This window comes from Syngnathus floridae, chromosome 6 (genome assembly GCF_059516105.1).
Source record: "Syngnathus floridae isolate MCC-2025c chromosome 6, RoL_Sflo_1.0, whole genome shotgun sequence".
Lineage (NCBI taxonomy): Eukaryota > Metazoa > Chordata > Actinopteri > Syngnathiformes > Syngnathidae > Syngnathus > Syngnathus floridae.
The window spans coordinates 8928384-8951118 of NC_142418.1; the positions used below are offsets into that span (position 1 = coordinate 8928384).

At 39.8% G+C, this 22735-nt stretch overlaps 2 protein-coding genes across 7 annotated transcripts in view; one reads left to right on the forward strand and one right to left on the reverse strand.

The window, feature by feature from the left end:
- hsbp1b (heat shock factor binding protein 1b) lies at nt 1-2701 on the reverse strand. The gene is made up of 4 exons (XM_088379787.1): nt 2501-2701; nt 1206-1272; nt 868-994; nt 1-618 (listed from the first exon to the last, which is right to left on the reverse strand). The coding sequence occupies exons 1-3, from the start codon at nt 2543-2545 to the stop codon at nt 870-872; spliced, it is 237 nt and encodes a 78-aa protein (XP_088235913.1). The 5' UTR covers nt 2546-2701; the 3' UTR covers nt 1-618; nt 868-869.
- A 9-nt stretch (nt 2702-2710) lies between these two features.
- LOC148396402 (solute carrier family 66 member 2) overlaps nt 2711-22735 on the forward strand; it is a 44982-nt gene continuing 24957 nt past the window's right edge. For 2 of the 6 annotated variants that reach the window (XM_088379784.1, XM_088379781.1), the window contains exons 1-4: nt 2735-3081; nt 4752-4994; nt 5191-5324; nt 18615-18831. In XM_088379784.1, coding sequence (XP_088235910.1) covers nt 4786-4994; nt 5191-5324; nt 18615-18831 — 560 coding nt within the window. In that variant the 5' untranslated portion in view covers nt 2735-3081; nt 4752-4785. Of the gene's footprint in view, nt 3082-4751; nt 4995-5190; nt 5325-18614; nt 18832-22735 lie in introns of all 6 variants that reach the window. The other 4 variants (XM_088379780.1, XM_088379785.1, XM_088379782.1 and 1 more) reach the window with 3 other exon arrangements.

The window sequence follows — 22735 nt, forward strand, 5'->3', positions numbered from 1 at the left end:
TTTCAGTTGAACACAGTTTATTAGGATTAAATATTAAACAGAGTGAACATATATCGATTGCATTGTAAAATGGTTGTTTACAAAAAGCACCTCCTGATTATATTTAAAAGCACCTAGCACAAAATATATACTATGCAATTCAACAGCATTTTAGTCAATATATTTAATAGAAGAAAACCTGTTAAGAGGGAATGCATCTCACCGCTGATGAACAGTGGCTGTCAAATAATGCAAGCATCAGATGTTAATTTCCTGTCTTTGAAAGGCAGTTCTTGAAATCTATCAGCCCACAGTGTGATGTCATCATGACAGGCCTGAACAACAGTAACTCCCATCAGCCAGCATTTCATTTCACAAGAATCTATTACAATATAGGACAACATCCCTGTCAGTGCACAAACTGCATTAATTTGTATCTTTGCAGAACTAAAATTTTAACAGGCAGAACACACTATTCTAGCTTACAAATAACGTTCTATTTGTCTTCGTTTCACCACAAACATTTCTCACAATAGTCAATATATATGTATATAAAAAAACATCACACAAGTCAATGTCATTATCAGGACTGGAATTCCGCTGCTCCAGTACCGAGAATGCAGCGTATTGTCTCTGGAGCTGTGGGGAACACACAAGTGTTTATTTAGTAATACATAAACAGGACATCACATAATTGGTCATTTGTATTATGTCTTACTGTATCTTGCTATCATGTACCTAGGTCTGTCACCATTTAATATTTTTAGAACCGATTATCGATTTCTTTGAATAATCTGATACAATTTCATGTGCATGTTTCTCTGGATTACTGTGCATTAACCAATTATTTTTGTTTATTTGCTATTTAGAATGGACAAAATAGCTTACTTTCATGAGGAGCCTTGACCTTCTTTAGGCTTTTCCGGTATGGCCCCATTTTCTTCTACGCCCGCCTGTGTCATCAGGTCAGCAATGTTCTTCTCCAAGTCATCAATCCGCGTGCTCATCTCATCAAGTAAAGAGGCAGTTAAGGTAAACTGTATCAATGACTCTTAGGTGAAATGATTGCCTTCATCACACTCTGCATTCATGTCTACAAATTAAATGGAAGTATGAGGACGCTAGTATGATCATTTGCATCATTAATGCCCTGGCGTACAATAAATACTAGCTTCATATTCAGTCCATTAAACACATTTCCCAATGATAATTTGAAATTAGGATATTCCTTCCGATGATTTGGTCCGACATGGTCTGGAACTTGTCTTGCATTTGTTGCAGCAAAGTTTGGACCTGGAAAACAATCAGCAATAATCGATCCATCTATTTTCCATACCGCTTGTCCCCAGGGGGGTTGCGGGAGTGCTGGAGCATATCCCAGCAGTCATCGGGCAGCAACCCCCTGAACTGGTTGCCAGAAAATCGTATGGCACACAGGGAACAACCACAATCAGCAATAATAAAATTATTTTCCATTGTACCAGATTCACACCTGAGCAACGGAATGGCCTAGTTTGCCTCTGAGCTTTTCCATCACCCTTTTTGGGAGCCGTGCAATTACAGTGGAACTGCTTTAAAAAAAAAAAAACGCCACCGGACGGCTTCAGACACCGGAGAGTGAAGGACCACATGTCGGTAACATGGATATGTGGAAATATGAAATTCCAACCTTTCTACTCAGAGTGATTCGGAGATAGTGGCATGCTTTACATGCCAGTTGCAAAGTATTTCATCTCAAGCATCAATGTTCTATCTCTCTTGCCTTCTACTGCTCGTTCCCATTCATACTAAATGGAGAATAAGGGCTCATTCAAGTGGTCGCTTTTCCCAGTCACCGGCATGTTGTCCTCTACCCGGCGTCCGAAGCCTTTCAGCGGCTTTCTGAAGGAGAAAATTTCAATTGAAATGCGAAGGTGCATGTTTTTCTTACCATCAAACCAAACTAAAATAAGCAAACATGGGAGATGATGCCTTATTAAATCATAAACCACACTGCATACTCTAGTTCAGGGGTCACCAAATCCGCTCTATCGAGAGCCCCTATTTATTCAAGTCAATAATGTAATGTTTTAGACAAATGTGTTCGCGTACGGCAAGAAAAAGAGCCAAACAACGTGAAGGTTTGGGAGGAAAGCCTCTTGGAATCGTTTCCATGGCAATCATCAGACTAACCCATCCGCTACTAACAAACTTAATTTTTATGTATTCTGTATTACAATAAAATAGTTACCGTGTTTAGTATACCCTACACCCACTAAATAATGTATTATTAAAAATAATAAATTTAAGACCCTAAGCACGATTTTGCAGCCCCTTGTAGCCACTAATAATCATGCGAATTTGTAACACGTTATGACCGCTAAATAGTTTAATTGAAATACACGTCATATATTTGTATACAACTTGAGTAACAGTTCAAAGACTGTAACACACTGGCTAGCCAGCTGCGATAGCTTTGTTAGCCAGCTTGAGCTAAGCTGGTGTAGCTAACGCAAGCTTGCTTTCAAGGCTTACGACTCACCACGTTTGTAAAGTCCTGAACGGTCTTGGGATCCGTGTCGGCCATTGACAGTTGGGAATAAATATCTAAAACCCTAAAGGTCAGTTCGTAATTTACACAAAATGATCTTGTCCTGCTCGGAATGGATATTTGCTAGCAATCCGTTTGCACAAGCCACTGCGTAGTCAGCTGTTCCGCTCGAGAAAATGAAATCACGCGAGAGTTCACAGCGCCACTCAAAGGAATGTGGGACTTTGTGTTTTTAAGGAGGGACATAAACAGTAGCGTGTAGTTTTCTTTTGCCTTTGAAACCTTTATCTCAGGAAGCTCACTGGACTTGCTGATAAGCTCCGTGGACGAACTCGCATCGGTATTTTGTGCGCTATCGGAATGTTCGGTGCACAAACTGTATTAACTGCTATTATTATTCGGCATTTAGGAAAGGAGCGTGTACGTGTGCGCGCATGGGGGCGCGTTTCTACAGCTTTAAATTTTAAAGTTGCAAGTGTCAAGAATCTTCGATTGTGGTTCTGACGCCACTTTTGCTCCAGTGAACCGACTGGTGTTTGGTTTCGGTGCAGAAAACTGGATGACGCCAACAGGTAAAGCAGCAAGTTGCTCAGGAAAGTGTTGTCTCACCCAAAGTGTTTTCTCAACCAGTTACAATTGCTGTTTTTATATTAACAAAATAGATAATAATATTCGTCCTAATTTAGGAACTGTTTTCTGACAATAAAGCAATCTATTCAGATGTTGTCATGAGCATGTTTGTTATTAATACTTTTTATATACTGCCAAAACTGTGTACTCAGTGGCCCAACCCCATGAAGCTATGCTTTGCAAGACGATTCCTCGGGGGCCAGTAATTCCAGGTGACGATGCAGTGATGGGTCACTCATAACATGACAAGGCTATAGAATCAGTTTTGATTAATGAATAACTAGCAAACTATCTAAAACACATTTTACAGGTTACAGAATTATCTGTCTTGTATAATGTCTCAATCTTCTGACGTCTGTCTTTTGCAATGCCCCCTTTGTTTATGTGTGTATTCATTCTTTCTTTTATGTAAGGCTTGCCCTTGGAGAACTTGTTTTGGGGGTTCTTCTTGTTCTCTACCATTTGACCAGTTTGGCCTTGCTGCAGCCACTTTAAGCTGTAAAGTGTGACAAAAGTGTGACACTGATCCCTTATTTAAAATGGGACAAAGCTACGCTTTTAGTGCTGGTGTGACGGTCACATTTACCAAGTGCACACATTTACTAGTGACTGAAGAATGAGCGATCAGCAGCTCCTGGCTCATCTTTGCATTTTTTTTTTTTTGCAAAGTATACAATGGCGGCATAAACATTTTTTTGGGGAATTAATTAAGTCCTTTATTTCATTAAAGTCCTGTTTAGTGGACATGAGAATTTATTAATTCTGTGATTAGGGTGTATTTAAATACTGCAGCTGGTCTAAATGTGTACTATTTAATGAGACCTTGACAGGGAGGTGGCCAGAAATGTATCTTCATGCTGAGGCAGCTAATAGCGAAACCTCGCCCCTGCAGTTGTCTGCAGTATATCATGTCCGTTAGCATTAGTGAGGCTGTGACGCACTCGCTTTGGGTCAGATAATCAGGTCATCTCCATTTTCACATGAACATATAAACACCCAGCTGTGATGTTGTTGAAAATTGTTATAGTTTGATTTCTGCACTAGTTAGTTAGCACGATGATGCAAAAACGACAATATGATACCACAAATCTTTTTTGGATCAGTGGCCCATGGGTCAAGGAAGAACTTGTTGCACTTGTGTGACAATGCAGATAAAAACACGGATTTCGGAATATATTTTTTATTTTTGGTTGCATTGAGGCGTGCTCAGCAGTTACTCGATAGATCCAGCAGGGAGAGCTATAGAGAAAAATATCTGTGCAGCAGACTGAAATACTCATTACCATGACCTTTAGGACTGAAGCTCTCCAGTTTTGATTCGTATTTTACAATTTGAAAAAAGTTGAATCTGGGGTCTTCACGTGTTGTGCTTAAACACCTTGACTGCCTACCACATGACAAATAGTAAAACAAAGTAGGCAGAGTACTGTAATTTATTTACCGAGGATCCTCAGTTTATAAGGAACGTAGTCCGTCAGCACTACTGTTGGGAAAAAGACAGTTAACGTACAAGTGCCGTTTGTCACCATGAAACGATTTATGTTGATTGTTGAGACAGTTATAAAGCAAGCTCATGATGCTCACCAAACCTCATGCCTTCTGTTCCTCTCAGGTTCCTTGGACACTTCTGATCCCCTCCTAGCATAATGAATCCTCAGGTAGTCCTGGATGAGGAGGAAACGGAAGGCTCGTGGATGCTGTTGTCCTGGCTGGCTTCTTGCCTCATGGTGATTGGAGGTGCCCTGCCTTACGTGCCCCAATACCAGGAGATCCAGAGGAGCAGCAACACTGAAGGCTTCTCCACCAGAGTGTGTCTAGTCTTGCTCATAGCCAACATCCTGCGAATTTTCTTCTGGTAAGGGAAAACACAGATGTTCTGAATTTTGTCAGCAGTCATCATGCTAACAAAACCCCACTACAAAAGCTCACTGTCTCATTAAATTGGATCTTGACACACTCCTGCTCAGTGGTTACACTGGCCTACTGCTTCAAAGAAATTGACTTGACAACCTACTGCCTTAAGTGATTTGTTTCCTTTTCGGCCCGTGCAGGATTGGAAAACAGTTTGAGTTCACTTTGCTGCTCCAAAGTGTGGTGATGATACTCACCATGTTTGCTATGCTCCACCTCTGCTGCTTTGTCCAAAACAGCAACCGCGTGAGCACCAAGCAGCACCGACTTACAGGTAACCAGCATGACACTTGAATGTTTCAAAAGTAGTGATAAGAAATGGTGTCGCATGCAACACAATTCCTACTTCTTGCTAAAAGATAGACCCTTCCACACACCTCAATTCTCATTTCTTTTACAGCAGTTTGTACACAAAATTAGTTTAGTTGATTGCTTTTGGAAGGAGGCCTGCAGAAACTCAGGCTTTGGTTCAAATTTTATTAGGTAGGTTATTGGTATGAAACTGATTTAATCGATTTAAAACAAAAAGGGAAAACTTTGCTTTCCAATGTGTTTCCGCTTGTCTTGTTACTTGGCTCAGGCAATACAGACTGGCTGCATTCTGCCACAAAATGTTTTGAGAGCTGGCCTATGGCTACTCTGGGATAAAACAGGAAAGCCCATTTATCACACAAGACACTGTACACTCTTCTAAGCTGATATGCTAACAATATATACTGGACATCGATCAATGCTAAGTGAAGAAGTTAAACATAGAAGTGAAAAAGAACAAGTATTCCTTCTATGACTACATGCCAAACTACTCAATGCTTGCTTTGTAGTAAGTGTCCCTTGAGGTCCGGTTTCACTGCAAAGGGGGGATGGTGGGCTCTGAGCGAGAATAGATCAGAGCCGCCTTCAAATGAAAATGAGCTGTCTTCTCTCCACTGGCAAACAAGTCCCAACAAATCAGAATCAGCGTCATGTGAAGTTAACTTCCTCTAAAAGGTGTGTGTGTCAATACGTTTTCCAAATATGCAACTATTTCATACTCTCTTTCTTGAGAAACAACGTTCACTTCAATTTGGACACTTCTGATCTGCTCCCAGCACTATTATCGTATTTGTATAGAAATAATTTATTTCTCCTCTCTGACCCTTTCCACTGTAAACAACATAATGTATGTAAAATAACTGCCAATCAAACTGTAAAACACACGTCACACAAAATCACTTGAATGTGATTTACTGTCTACTGAACAAATAACAGATACTTGGATTCCCCCTAAACATCCATGTCTTATGTTTGTCAAGGCAATGTCAGTTTTGATGGATTTAAACCAGGCCAAGAATTTTACAAAACAGTTTCATTAAATTTTATGTTCACTAAATGTGTGCTGCACTTTCTCCATCTCATGGCTGATGGTGGTATTGCCAAACTAGCAAAAATCATTTCATTTGGAAAGTTGCTTTGAATTTGAATGAGTTGAAATCAGTGCATAATTGTTTTTATTCATCGCTATTACACAATCAATCAAAACTAATTGTTAGTTTTACCCCATAATCGCCCAGCTCTACTATATAAGGATTATTCTGTGGAAAAAAATGAATACAAATGAGATTCGCTTGATTATTTCAAACATTTTAAAGGGCACCATCAATACTTTATTGCTTATTTTTTTGTGTGCAATCGCCCTCTGAATTCTAGTGAGAATATGCTGCATTAGTAGTCACTGCGAAGGTAAATTGTGAATAGTCTGACTAATTGACTGTGAGCCCATCTTGCACTGCACACAACCTGTATATTTCTCACTATAGTTGTATATGTATGACTAGGGAAGTAGCTTAATTATTGACGTTTCATAGAATTGAACCAACTATATAATGGAACAGGGCGGCTCGTTGGGGCACTGGGTAGCACGTCCGCCTCACAGTTAGGAGGGTGCGGGTTAGATTCCACCTCCGGCCCTCCCTGTGTGGAGTTTGCATATTCTCCCCGGGCCCGCGTGGGTTTTCTCCGGGCACTTCGGTTTCCTCCCACATCCCAAAAACGTGCTTGGTAGGCTGATTGAGCACTCCAAATTGTCCCTGAGTGCGAGTGCGGAAGGTTGTTTGTCTCTGTGTGCCCTGCGATTGGCTGGCAACCGGTTCAGGGTGTCCCCCGCCTACTGCCCGTTGACGGCTGGGATGGGCTCGAGCACGCCCGCGACCCCCGTGGGGACTAAGCGGTTTGGAAAATGGATGGATGGATATAATGGAACAAATTCCTTGAAAATGGCGCGTGGATAGAGTGATTGAATAATATACATAATGGATTTCTGATGATTATGGTACCTTTTAGCCAAAAGGGGGCAGTATTTACCAAGTTATAAATTAAACTACTGTTCTGATTGCAACTAGTCTTGGTTGTAACTTATTGGACTAATGAATTACCGTAATTGAAATTGCCACACAAAGCTACTAGTGCACATGGATTCAGCCCTCTGTCTGTAAATATAAACTACACCACATTAAGTTTTGTGCTCAACCTCTAAAACAATTGTACTAATTGCCACAAAATGCCTCATCAACCCACTGTTACTGTTCTATAAATGTACTGTACTTAGCAGTAATATTATTTAAATTTATCTTAGTCATTGTATTTAAATTAGGTCTTGTTTACATCACACATAATTATTGGACTTCTGGATTCCGCTCAGTCTGCAATGCGGTTTCCCAAAATTGTGTATAATGAACTCAAGGAAGCACACACACTAAATACCTATGATATAGCCCATCCATGCATTCACACACAGAAAAAGTGTTCTGTATACTTCCAGTGTACTTAATTAACCCCCTGATAAAGTTGATTAGCAAGGCAAATTAAATCAGCAGAAGCACTGTAGTTCAAGAGCAGTCATGTTTTTTGCACAGAATAATTTAGAAATGCAAAAGATTGTCCTTGTGGGAGAACATCTGGAGACAATTTTCTTTTTATACTACAGTGCATTTTTTAACCGAGCTATGATTCAGTAATTGGAGAAAGTGTGGGATTTTTTTATTTATTTTTTTTGGGCTAAGGAGACATTTCTGTGCCTGTCTAATTAGTTTTGTCTTAAATCACGGCTGCAATTTATCTTTTGTTGAGTTTCTAACTGTTTTTATTTTTGCACAAGTTTTTGAATTTAGTGCTGTAAGAGATCGAAATCATTATTGTCTTTGAGTGTAGTTTAGTTTTCATCACTGGACATTATTTGAGCACCGATTAAAAAAAAAAAAAAACTCTCCAACTTGTCGTTTTTTCCTCAGATTTTTCTCTCTAACCTAGTCCAATGTCATCTATGTATTGTAACAGGGACTCATATTGGTTGAAATTGCAGAAAAGTGTCAATGAATTGCCCTTCAAGCCCACGTGCATGAATTCTGAGTGTTTGGTTTTTACTTACTTACCCCTGTCATTCTTGGAAGCTGAGTGCATGTCGGTCCTTGACTCTGCAATGTCAAGGAGGAGCTGTGATGGGCACACATCCCTGTGATCTTTAAGATCATTATTCTCCCCGTTAAGCTAAACTGAAGCCCCAACGATTGCTCCTCCACTCACGGCTTTGTTTCGCAGCGCACTCTGATTAAACCCCATCACAGTGAATGATGTGATAAGAGTAAAACTTGAACGCCCTCCGGCATTCATGCTGTAACATGCTCTTTGTTTGTCATGCACACAGTAACCCACAATTCAAACTAAATCTACTATAGATTGTGTCTACCCTTACATAAGCCACAGTCGAAATCCACCTTTCCATGCAACGGAAAAATGTCATTTCGTTTGAGCAACTTCTTCCACATCCAGTTAACGACTCACTTAAAAGTCAGAGGGATGCTGGAATATTAATTTCTAGTTCACAAAAATGGAAAGGTTTTGAGCTATAACAAAGAACTGCATGGTACAGGATAGAATATTTATCAGGGCACCTTCTGGGAACATCACTCCCTGTGGGACAAGAAGACGAAGCGCAGGCATGCGTTTGCTTCATTTGTATGGGAGAGTTCTAACCCCAAGCTCGCTATCGAGTGCTCTGTCACTGGTTTGCCGTGCCGCGTTGCTCTTGTTGTCGGCATTGATGGATTGCTAGGTACCCGCTGTTCATCCCAGTTCGGTCATTGATCTTGACCCCACACTGAAACAGCTCTGAGATTGTTTTAAAAGATGCTGACAAATCACTTTACAGAGACTTTCTGAACATGGCTTATACAAAATAGCACATGACAAAAAAAAAGATGAAGATATATCATATTGACAGTATTTGGATCATCACCCTGATGGCTTCTTGCGTTATTGTCCTGAAACATACAAATAAACAAACCACCAGAAGAGGTCAAGACAATATTACTTCCCCTTTATTTGCTTCTTTCTTGATGACTATAAACCCGACAATGTGACAGTAAAGATAAATGCACAGATAACGTAAAAACACTATATAGAAATTATATTAAAAACATCATTTTGCTTAAAACACCACATCATAAAGTTTGTATTATATCTTTTATTGATATTCTGTTGCACCAAAATCTGCAACATATCTCCATAATCATGTCAATCACTGTCACTGATGTGACGGACACGTCGCCACTGTCACCATCAAAGTCGGCAAAAGCTATCGACTGTGCTAACATCATCTTCCCAGACTCCTTTTTTCTTTAAAGGTCAGGGACAATCTTTTCCATTTCTAAACTATAAAGTGACCTTCATGCTTTTGAATCTTCCTTCTGAAACTACAAAGCAGCGAAAGTTGCCACGTACTGTAGCTTACCTGCATCTGTGTCTTTCACAAAAGCATGGCGCAGTATGTTGAACTACAGAACAAACTTGTAATTCAGGCAAGGGTAGAGTTGAGTCTCTTGAATAATCGACCAGTCAAAGCCAAGAAGAGTCTTTCAAAAATTTAGCAAAGCAAGTTCCAAGTTGTAAAAATTGGCGGTTTGTGCCTTCCTCCTCACTTCTGTCGTATTGTTTGCAGTATAGCTCTGGCTGTGTTGGAGAGCAGCTAAATAGGGTCACATGAAGGTCAATTTACTCTTCATCTAAATAACTTCTAATGAGGCCCTCCTGTGCTAATTATTATTTTGCTCTTAGACTGTGTTAGGGTAATTGTAAATTGAGGAGATTAATTGAGCACATGAAGTACCCTATGGAGCTGTGCATCTTTCCCAATTTAAATTGTTATTGTCGTTTTTCTTGTATTGCTCATACAGAACTCCCTGTTTGTTTTTCTGTTAGACAATTGGACTAATTGTGTGTATGTGCAGTGAGGAGTGGTTTCCTTCCACGACAGGAGCTGTACCATTTTGAGGTGTTGTGTAACTGACTTCTCAGATCCAGGCAATTGGCGAGTTCTGTGGGTAATGGACAGTAGAAGAGTGCCCATACAATGTATTGTGTATGCTGGCTGTGTATGAGAGGAAACGACACGGCTTTGAGCAATGTGACTGAAGAGAATTGCCACTTGCCACATCTATTATGTCATTACATGTTTCTGTATTAATGGGAAATGTAATCATGTGTTCTGTATGCCTTCTTGATGTCATTTACCAAAGCTACAAAAGATCTTTGCCTGTAGTACCAAAGTCATCTCCCCTATGAAGGTCAATTTGTTTGAACCGTTCGACGCACCGTGTTATTGTGCCTCCAATAACAGTCGTTTATCAATTGCTGTCCACCCCAAGCTTTGTTTTCAAGACACAATATCTTTGATTTATACCTGCTTATCTCATGAGGAAGAAAGCCTCCCATTGATGATGTGTCTGCCCTAGAAGACCCTATTAAATAGTTTGCTCTGCTGGGCTGTTATCTCAACCCCAGGACTGCTCCCCCTATTTAACAATTGATTATCAGACCCGATCACCTTCACGCACGCACGCACACACACACATACACACACTCACAGGCTTAGTCTTGAATAAATGGTTTTAATTGCCGTATTTTCCGGACTATAAGGCACACCGGACTATAAGGCGCACCTTCGATGAATGGCCCATTTTAAAACTTTGGCCTTGTATAAGGCGCACCAGACTAAAAGGCGCACCATTAATGCATCATATCAGATTTTTAATCCAAACCATTTTATCTTTGTTATTTCAACTTCAGACGCAACAAATTACTTTATAATCACAAAATAATGATCCATAGTCTTTTTGATTCATGATTCATAGTCTTTAGCGGGCCGCTTATGATTGATTTCATGATACAAAGCTTCGGGCCAGTTTAAATTTAGGAATTTGGTCCATATATAAGGCACACCGGACTATAAGGCGCACTGTTGGCTTTTGAGAAAATGTTAGGTTTTTAGGTGCTCCTTATAGTCCAGAAAATACGGTAGAAGAAAATTGGCATGCATAATCAAATGTTAAGTGTACATGCTGATTCATAAACACAAACACAAGCAATATTTAACTTTAGTATGCACATTTACAAAGGAGGTTTTGCAATTTTTCAATTTGTCATGAGATGTCAGTACTATGTGATCTGTTATGTGTCTGCCTGTGATTGACACTGCATTGGTCAAACACTCCTGAGCATCAATTCACGTGTACGGTAATATTAGGGTTAAGATGCATACATCATGTATAATTTAATATTTAGATTTTTTTCAAGGAAAAATGTCTGTGCTCAAGATGTATAGTACAGTAAATACGTAAAAACGTAAGCACTTGCCCCCGCCCCCAAAAAAATTTTCCCTCCACAACTGTCACACTTGTCTATTTATTTTTCAAAAACATTTCCCACAATCATCACTTTACACTCACACTGCTTACTTCGTGATGTGTTGATACATAAGAGATACACCTCATCCGCAGAGAGCAATTTGTTTCCGACTTCAAACTACTAGCTCAGCTGTGTAAATACATAAACATTTGTATGTGTATATATTATACATCTACCTTGACTTGAGTATTATTAACACGCCAAAAATTCCAAAAGTCTTGGACTACGTTTGTGAGATATGAATTAGATAGAACAAGTCAAATCAAAACAAAAGAATAAGAGAAGCCAAGTGTAGCTAATTGGATGTCCTGCTGCTGTCTTTGTCCGGCGCTCACAGCATATGTTAGGAGGAGTAAAGCGCTCCAGTGATGCATTACCTCTTTCATGCCATCCTCCTCTATCAGCAACTCCTTCAAACTCAGCACCAAGGTCGGTGCTGTTCAGCAACTTTGGCTTCTCCTCAGCATGCCCATCAAAAACTTACAGTACATGCTGCAAAATAATTGGATTGACAAACTATTTTTCAAATTATTTGAATAGTTGACATACCATGGTTGTAAATTTAATATTTCTCATTGCAGCATTCTTGACATTTTCAAAAAAAATAGTGAAATGTTATCAAGCAAACGCTAAAAAATAAATAAATGTCTATTTACACCATAAAATTATAGCCAACTATAAATGTAATAAGTGCAGCACTGTTTTTAGATTACTTTTATGTCATTGGATTCTTGCTGGAATAATAATTTATTGATCTTTATTTCACGAATACGTTCTTTAGAAGGGAGAAACTGTAGAGTTATTAAAAAAAATGGTGCATACCAAAATCCAACATCCTCAATATATCCAATCTACTGTATGTATGTATATCCTCGACTCCAACATACCGCATTAGCCCGGAGCAAGCTACATTTATAAGAGATAATGAGTCCAAGCAATCGCACGATTGCACACCTGGGGGAAGCCGTTACCTTAGACACATTCTGTGCATTTGTAATGCGGATAAATGTTTCACCTGCAGGGCTGTCTTCAAAGTTGAACGTTCCATTCCCCCTCTAGCAGTCTCTGTAGAACACACAGACACATCCACATGCAGGCAGGCACTCACATGTCTCTCCCTTGCTGCACACACACAAATCCAAAGCTATGCACCAATGTTAATAGCTTCTTTTTAAGGCTTTAGAAAATGCAATTTTGGAATTTTTTTCGAGTGGTCACGGTACAATTCCATTCTGAAAATAATGTATTAATCCATAGAGGGAAATTTCTCTTTATAGTCACGCATACAATTGAATCATTGACTTGCAGGCAAGGGAGAGATGTCAGAGTGAAGAGGTTGTGTAACAGCGTTGCAACAACACTGTGCAAGCAGTACAGTATCTTTCAAACAACCGGTGCTAATTGTTTCCCTTTTCACCCGATTTTCCGTACGGCTTATGTTGTTCAGGGTGGAGGGAAATTGTATCCCAGATGATTTAGGGGAAAAGGTGGGTAAACTGGACTGATTGCATATCAGTCACAGGACTGAGTGAATGGAACACTGAGTTGATTGACACAGATTAGTATGTAATTATCAGATTGTCATAGTTGAATGCTTGCATTTGAAGATGCAAATTTTAACATTTAATCGCCCACTGACAGCATACTGTGGGTCAGCAAGTGTACCCTGGCTGGGTGGGAATCCGTTGAGCGGCTTGCAGCTTTGGGTGTGTTTTACGATGTGTGTGACAATCAGTGAGGTTGTCATAATCCTTGTGGTGGTGGTGGTGTTGAGGAGGATGTTGGCAGACACTCTGTGGCAGATGTCATCAAACAGTTTAGACAGACGTGACTTTTTTTGTCACAGTGTGAAATGATGTGGTCGGTCCACAGGCATAATCTTAATTTGTTTGGCTATTCATTGTGCACAAAAGATACTAACGTATTTGTGACAAGTCGGGCAGTGAAGCAACAAATTGAAAACTGGATTAAGCATCAAAGCGGCAACCATGGGTGAAAAATAAATAACTGTGTCTGCTGTTGTGAACCCAATACAGCGCTGCGGTAGATTAAAAAAAAAAAAAAAACATAATTATGGTAATTTAGGTTTAGCCTTTCTTTCAGTGGACACGTGTGTGGGAATTTGTGTCTGCTACTGTCTTATTAAATGTTATGCTTTTAATGCAGAGAGACAAAATTTGAAAAGGTACACAAGTCAGGCAACAATAGTCCTACATAAACAAAAATATCGCCTCAGTCTCTAAAGTCACAAATTCTGAAATTTCATATTTTTTCACAAATCAATCCTAGTGGTCACTCCACGTTTGTGTGTTATTATTTTGTAAGAAATTAATTAACAATCTAGAATGTTGAAAAATGTTTGCCCTTTTTTTCATAACGAAATGCTAATGATTGCATGTTTTTGGGGGCCTCTCAAAAAGTGAGGTCTTTGACGGGACAAGAATTCTGCTGGATGCCAGCAATATATAATTAGTTTGGAACCATGGCTTCGGGTGCTTGGGGTACTTTGCACGTGAAGTGTTGACACTTGGCTATAGTGGCATAGTTACACTGATTAGTTATTATGCATGTATTAATTGTGGAGGGTGCTATTTAGCTCAGGTCAAGGAAAACACTCATTAAGTGCTATCAACCTTTCATTTGCTTGTGCTGTCAATCTTTAATTGCGTTTGGTAAAATTGATATTTTGAAATAACTTTTTCTTCCCAAATAATCTCTAACTTGTTTTTATGACACAGAAACAGCCTCAAAATTAAAGAGAGCAAGTGAGTGTTGAGGTCTGAGCTACTAATTGCAGAGCACCTTGGGTGATCCCAGTGAAACTTGACAAAAAAAAAGAGCTACTACTTTTAGCTCATATTCTGTGAGAAGAAGGTTATCAGCCACAAATTCTGGGTTAGGTGTTGTAGGTGTATGTAGATTTGAACAAAGTGAAAAAATAAAATCAGTTTCATTGCAAAAGTTCGATCAGAAATTCTGCCTTTTCAATGATAATAATGCTCGGTTTTGACTTACACTGCCCAGAGATGTAGTGTGCTTGATTTGAGTCACGTAAAATTGTGCCACGTCCTCCTAAAAGATAAACAAAATCTGTTAGCGCTAAATGACATCAAAGTATTTGAAACAGCTGTGATATCACTGTGAACTAAACTCCCCATAACAAACACTAAAATGTTCGACTGTTCATCCATATGAGAGAGCACAAAAATAACATGACAAGCTGGTGATGTCGGACCAACTTGAGACCAGTGGGCTCTGACAAACGGCCAACAGGAGAATAGCGTATTTCACGCATCTTAAAAGCAGCAGACAGACTTCATTCTCACAGTGCTGAGTCAGCATGTCTTCAAGCCCCGTTATCTGTCACTCTTTATTTCTGTCTCAGCGCCTCCCCTCTCTCCTCTGTGCTGTACTCTCAGCTCGGCGTAATGGGAGATGCCTGCACTATACTGTGATGTTCATACATCTCCTTGAATGATTCACGGCCACTCTCTCCCTCCCTGAATCACTCGCCTTCCATTCCTCATCTGCCTCCTGGTGCGAAACTGTTGCTCACTTCTGTCAGTGCTGCAAAGACTCCAGAAGACGATAAACTGTCAAATGGTCGCCAAACTTTACATCTAACTGGGAACTGATATGAGGATGCAGTCCCCAAGCCCACAGACCTCTTTGGATGTTGTTATGGCGATTTAATTGTTTTATCTTGATTGTGCTTGAAGAGTGAAAAGATCCTTACCTTCTTGGAGACATTTGAAGCATATTCTTTACCTCATTACACATCAAAACAGGGTCATTTGTTGAAGGCCACATCCCTCAGTTGGCAGCATTGCAAACAGATCCAGTTCTCAATCAATAAAAGTTGATAATGTCTCGCCAAGGGGCAATCGATCCTTTTTTTGTAGATTCCTTAATTTATTCATTTATTCAATTATGTGTTGTTATTTATTTATTGAGTTTGTGGGGTTTTGACAAATTTCACCGCACCCAGTTGTGTGTGTGACAATCATTGGGACTTTAACTTTTAACTTTTCCTCAATTTCCTTTAGGAGAATTTGGGGGGCATTGATTTATTTTCTTTCTCAAATTCAAATCAATGGGTTTCAATCATATATGAATTTTGGCTATTCATTGGCCCGGTCGATATCTTCACTTCATTCTAAAGGCATTTGGAGAACATGGAAACGGCCTCAAAGTTTGGTACTGGTCGAGAGATCTGTTAGTCTTCTCATTGACTGGTGATCATTCGAGATTGTTCTCAGCATATCTGTTTTCTGATGAGACGAAGATCAAGTAAAATACAGAATAGATGGAATTTCAATTGACCGTGTCTTCACACTTAAGGTGCACCACAGCTTGTACGGTTCTAAAATGTGTCAAGTAGTTATTTTTGTTACTCTTTCAAACTTTTAACAATGGAAAAGCAAAACATTGCATGCGTTACTGCTTGATGGAACTTTTAGTGTCAGCGAGTCAGAAGAAAAAAAACTTTTGAGTTGGCTTGTTTTGCTTGTCCAGATAAAGCTTGGGATGATGTATGACATGAGTGGAAAAATAAAAGGAATGCCCTCATGAATGATGCATGACTTTTCTTAGCAATTTCATTATTCTGGTAAACATAGCAAGCAGACTGACTGGGGGAAATGGGACGGACACATACGTAATAGGAAAGGAAGTAGTTGTGTTGCACTGAATGATGGACCTGAGTGTGGGTATGAGGGAGAGTGCTAAAGTGTTTCCATCGGAACACAAAATCATGTTGACGTTGCAGGAAAAAGTTCACGAGTTGGCGGTGTCAGCATGGTTTTACTTGAACATCTCAGCCTGACTGGAAAGTTGATTAATGGACTTTGTTAATGACTAAGGACAATCTACAAATGTCGTTGCAGTCTCTGCTATCCACGATGAGTTTTCAGTAAATCCAGGTCCAGGTTTGCGGTCTGGTCATTTTGTTTGTACCGTTACAAAATGTTATGTTGTTATGTTGGTGTAATTCTATTCTCAATTCTATTTTACTATCTCATTGGTATCAGGGCTTTTAGTCTCCAACAGTCAATGTGTGCACGGTGTACAGGGATGGTTTTCTGTTTGTGTAACTCCTTTCCTTGTTTCATCAGCTGTGAGCAATGCTCAATTTCTTGTTGTTTGTGGTAATAAAGCTATTAATCATGTTCACTGCTTGCCACAAATATGCCACAGTGCACTTGCTTACAAGACGTCTCCTCCCTGATATTTGAAATGCAAAAAGAGATGTGTAACATTCCAGAGTGCTTTGAGAGGGTGCCCACGTGCATATCTCATATTGATTATCCATCCCAGTTGACTTCGGGCAGTGACAAACAACTAGTCGCACTGGCCCACAGACAATTTGGAGTGGTCAATTGGCCTAGCATGCGTGTCTTTGGAATGTGGGGGGAAACTGGAGTACCTGTAGGAAACCCACGCAGGCACGGGGAGAACATGCAAACTCCACACAGGAAGGCCAGGGCCGGAATCAAACCTATAACCTCCACACTGTGAGGCGGACGTGCCAACCAGTGCGTCACCATGCCGCCCCATATTGATTATTTGTACAACAAAAAAATAGCACTAATATAAGACCATTTCAAAGCTCAGAGCTGTGACTGCATGAGCAGAAAGAGAAGAGCTTGAATACCACTGTTTCCTCTTGTCTCCTGTCACTCACTGACAGGTGACATTTGTTTGTTTTTTTTCCTTCATGCTGTCAGCAGTACATCTTCATCTGCTAGTCTCCATGACAACTAAGTAAACACCTTAAAAAGGATACATTCCCAGATTTGTTTCCCCACAAATAGTAAACCCAGACATTTCTTTTTTGGTCATCGGCACAAGCTAAAATGATAATTAATAAAAGATTTGAATCATAAATTGTGTATATATATATATATATATATATATATATATATATATATCACCATATGTGTCATGGGTAACATTTCTAAAGCCAAATTACTGTTGACATGTGAAAAACTTGGATTAAATATTGAATTAGCGGCACACCATCTTTCAACAGTTTTCTTCAAGGAAACACCCCTGGCTATCTCGGGTGGGGGGCGTCACAAAAAAAAAAAACTTGAAAAAATATCTTACAAACCCAACAAATTCTTTGAAAACGCTGATAAACATTCATCAGATGTTCTCTACGGACAATGGGGAGAAATGTTGGAAAACAATTGCGGAAAAAATGGAAAATACCCAATTATCTGACCTGGCAAGCGTATGTCAGGAGGGGCCAGTGCCACCACGCCCCACCCTCTTGCTCTGCCAGTGAACATGACTAAAATGTGTTAAAATTTTAAGAAATGCAGATAGTATCTGAGAATTGTAATCTTGACATCTGCTTCAAATTTGACATTTTGTTGGTTATTGGTGATTGCGTCCTTCTATATTCAAGAAGAGAATCTCCTCTTTGGAGAAAAAACTACTTTGAACTGCAGACATATTTCTATGGGTCTGTCTTTCTAAAGTAGAATGTGATAAATGAATTTTGTAAGTGGAAAAATGGCAAGAAAGCCTTTTAACCTCATGTAATAAACTTTCTAAATCTTCAACCCAATCTTACCAAAGGCCAGGTTATACTTAAGTAATTGAAATGTAAGAGCGTTGGATCTCCTCATTTGTCTTGTTCTATTCCTTCACGTCTGTGTGCAATATTGATTTAGGTTTGCTGTCTTTGCAGAATTTCTATACATCCTTTATAATGTATTGCTTTCAATCATTTCTTGTCTCTGCTGTTCTTACCCTTTCATATTTGCAAACTGTCACCACACATGCACTCCTGCATACCTAAAGTTCTGCTTTTCTTTTTTTTTTTTTTTGCCCTTGCTAGACTTAGATCTACACTACTTCTGGAAGTGGAATGCGTTTGAGGACTACCTTCTCTTCTGTTTCGGCCTCAGTGTCCTATGTGCAGTGGTCACCATAATCCTGCTGGACTCTGCTGTGTTTGTAGAGATGCTGGGCTCCCTGGCTGTGATATTTGAGGCCATGCTGGGCCTCCCTCAACTAATGCAGAACTTCCAGAACCACTCTACCAAAGGCATGAGGTATGGCACCGATCGAGGTCAAATAGGATTTAGGGATGAGCTGCAATTTTGCACCTTTTCTCCCTCACTGACCACAAAATCAAGTAATTGAATTTACATGAACAAAGTATGCAAATCGGGTAATTTATAATCACATGGGGCAATGTGAGGAAAAAAAAAACACTTGAGTCAAGGTTTTTTCTTTTACACCCATAATCTGCATACATTTAGCCCTTGGTACATTAAAGATAGCAGTTTATCACAGCAAGCTTCTGCAGTGCCTTTAGGATAAAATCTATAGATACATCCTTCGAGTGAAAGAGCTCATTATGATTCACAGCTTGCCCTTCCTCACTCTACAGCAGAGCTGCCGAATGAATAGTCCATATTTTGTTACGGTGAGCACTGAAGGCTGACTCGCTACGTTTGTGACACTTATTGTTCCAGAGAGTTAAAAGAGATCCACTGCCCAATTTTAATGCTGGCCAATATGGCACTAGCAAGCCAGTGGCGGGCCGTGCTTTTCACACGTAGGCTTTCACTAAGCCATCACATGACATATTATACTATCTGTACTGTGTTTTGACAAAATATAACAAATGTATGGAAATGCAGGTATGTTACAAAAGTGATTTAGTAATTACTATAAATTGACAACTCTGCTACATGCATCTCAAATGGCGGCTTTACACTAATAATGTTGGGTAGCTTTTGCTCTTTACTTGGCTTTGAAGGGTTACTTTCTAACTCTGCTTCCACAGTCACTCAGGCATTCCTTCCCCAATATGTTCTCAATGTTCTTTTGCAGTTGGCTATGCTTTATTTGCTGGATGTCAATTCCCCAAGGAATCTTAAATATACTTCAATCGATCTTGTTTGAACATGAACAAGAGAAGGCGGGCAAGGCCTTGGTTCCAGCTGCTTTTCCCCTTGAAAGACAGTTCCCTTTAACTGCTGCAGAAATGAGGCAAAGATAACATCTATTTAATATTTTCTAAACATACTGCATGTTTTGCTGTAATGCTGCAGCTCAACTGCTTTTCGTTTTCCATCTAGACTTCATCTCAGTGAACAGACACTATATTTTAGGGGAACACATACAGCTTGGACATTACCAATGACTTCATATTAGCCATATGTCTGTCCAGATTTTTTTTCAAGCTTTATTTTTTAATACAAAGAAGCAGTGCACAGTCGTCTCTGTCTGTAATGACCTAAGGTTCCCTTTGTCTCCCATTTCACATAGTGTCCTCAGAGGTTACAGCTGGGGTTTGAATGCAGCAGCCATAAAATAAATCAAGTAAAAACCTTGGTGAAGAAAACCGCTAACAATTATGAATGATTTAGAATTACATTGCTTGCTTCCAAGCTGATATTATTACCTTCTCAGAGCACCACCTGCACAACACAACTGTCTTTCCTCGTCTCTTATACTCCTGAGTCCTGAAAATGTAGTTTCACTCAATTTGATTTGTTTTGTCTGTCTGGTCTGCTCTGTTACATTCCCGTCGCCTACACCTCTTTGTCCACACTGACATTCATGGTTAATTAAATTGCTTTTCACTGTTGTAACAAAGCACACAAACAACTGCATATACCAACAAGTAACCAGATTCATAAAACAATGATGTGAAGACACGAACGATGCGGATTCTGTGACAGTGTTTGACTCCCACTCCCATTCAAATTCAAATTTTCCCCTTATCTCTTCTACCCATATTGCTGACCAAAGTCACTTACGCAGATGAGGGCTTTGAATTTGCAAGAGCACATACCAACGTGTGTGCAATCATTCATGTGGATTAAATTCACATACATCCACACTTTTGAGGTAGAAAAAAGAATTACAGTCAGTCTTTGCCTTCAGCTTTGTGTGCATGTACGTGTGTGATGTCCTTGACACACCTTCGCGGCCAACAGCTTATTTCCTTCTCCCAATTGTGAGCAGAACTGAACAGTAGCCTGATGACGGTTACATGTTTCTGTCAAGGTGGCCTTTACCTCACAGCTATTTCAGACAAGGGACCAATACCTTTACAGTCAGACCCTGGAGGATATAGAGCAAACATGGTGATGACCTCAAATTGTTTTGTGACCTAGAAATCAGTGTTATTCCCCAGAGGGAAGTTTTTGCTAGGAAGGTGAAAGATGCACTGTCTTTGCAAAAGTGTAATAGCAACAATAGGGGGGGGATCTGTTTATGCATTCATGCATTTATTTATTTGGGGAAGGCGACTTTACAAAAGTTGAGTCTTTTCCATCCAGATGGGATGTAAGTCAGTGTGATAAAAGGAAACTTCAAAATGACACAACATTCTTGTTATAGATTCATGTTAGTCTGCTCATACCCATTACTATTTAGACAGTAACAGCAGTAAATACATGTTTAATTCCACTACGCCTGCTTTCTACAAAAATATTGGGAATAACTTCAGGCAAATCGAGTGATACGCCTCTTCACCTAACCTTTGTTTCGTTTTGTAGAATCCATTATGATACACGTATTATGACTTTTCTGCATTTGCCCATGTGCGATCAATAAACATGCATTATTCATAGTTAGTGGGCCTGCAAGCGCTTCTACGGTATCTCCACACACATCCTTATGTGTGGGCATACAGACAGATGCTCAAACAAGCATGCGTGAACTCATCGTCCTGACGCATATGAGCAAAGTTGTGCTGAAAAAAGCTGCCATTGAAGCTTCAAACATCTGCACATTGGCTCCAGGCTATATGTAGAGAGAGAGAGTACATACAAACTCTTGGTTGCTGGCTGCCAAATCTCACTCTCTGATACAAGCTATACAAAGCTCATATGTCAACGTCATGATTTTAGAAACAGTTTAGTGACTATGAATTCTCATCACTCAACATTTAATGCCCAAACATGCAAAGGACAAGCACATAGTGTACTGAAGTGCCAAGGACACTTTGGCCATTTGGCTGTCATTCAAGCCCACATTAAAACATCCAAGCATGTCTTGGTCAGTGGACTGTGTGCAAATCAGCACAGGAGGCTAGAAAGAAAGATAAGATGACAGTACCTGATGGAAATTGAGTTTGAAGAGTGAAAGAAGGGTGAGGGGGAAAAAGGGATCGTGAGGAATTTTAATTTGATATCAGTTTATGATAATTTAGTTTATCATGTGAGTCAGGTATACGTTTGCAGAGACAAAGCGATGGTATACTGTAGTATAAATACTGTCATTAAAACAAATATTATTTCTAATTAACATAATCAAATATTTCTCAATAATCTGGGTGGGTGATGATTTTCAGTGTTCATTTTTACTGATATTCAGATACAGAGGTCACAAACCGGCGGCTTGCGGGCCAATTACGGCCTGTGGGACGATAGTTTGCGACCCTTATCTTAATATGAAAGGTGTATGTTTGCATGGCCCGTGATTTTGATATGAATGGTTGTGTGCAGTGCTGATTTGAATGTGTCTTTTTGGGAGCACATAATGCTTGTGCAAAAAGCTCTTTTCTACCTTGAACTTCATTAAATCCAAATACAGGTCCAGAGTTACTGATGCGCATCTTCAAGCCCTAATGAGGGTCTATACTGCTTCCTCCCTCACGCCAAATGTGGCTCAGCTATGCGAGAGGAAGCGCTGCCAGGTCTTTTGTAGCAAAACGTAGGCAGAAGCCGTGTTCAGAACAATGTTACATTTGTGGTTTAATCTTGAGAACAGGGGTGTAAATGTTTTTATCCGAGCCTAAAAAAACCTAATGCAGCCCAGCCTCACCCCAGACTCTACCTCTAGTGGCCCCCAGGTAAATTGAGTTTGAGACCCCTGCTTCACACTTACTGAGACTTGAAATGAGTAAACTGCAAATTTCCCCCCATTGTCCTTTGAATTCCTCCTGTGTATTTGTGTCTCTTTCCAAATGCCACTCCAACCCAAATTGAACACTCG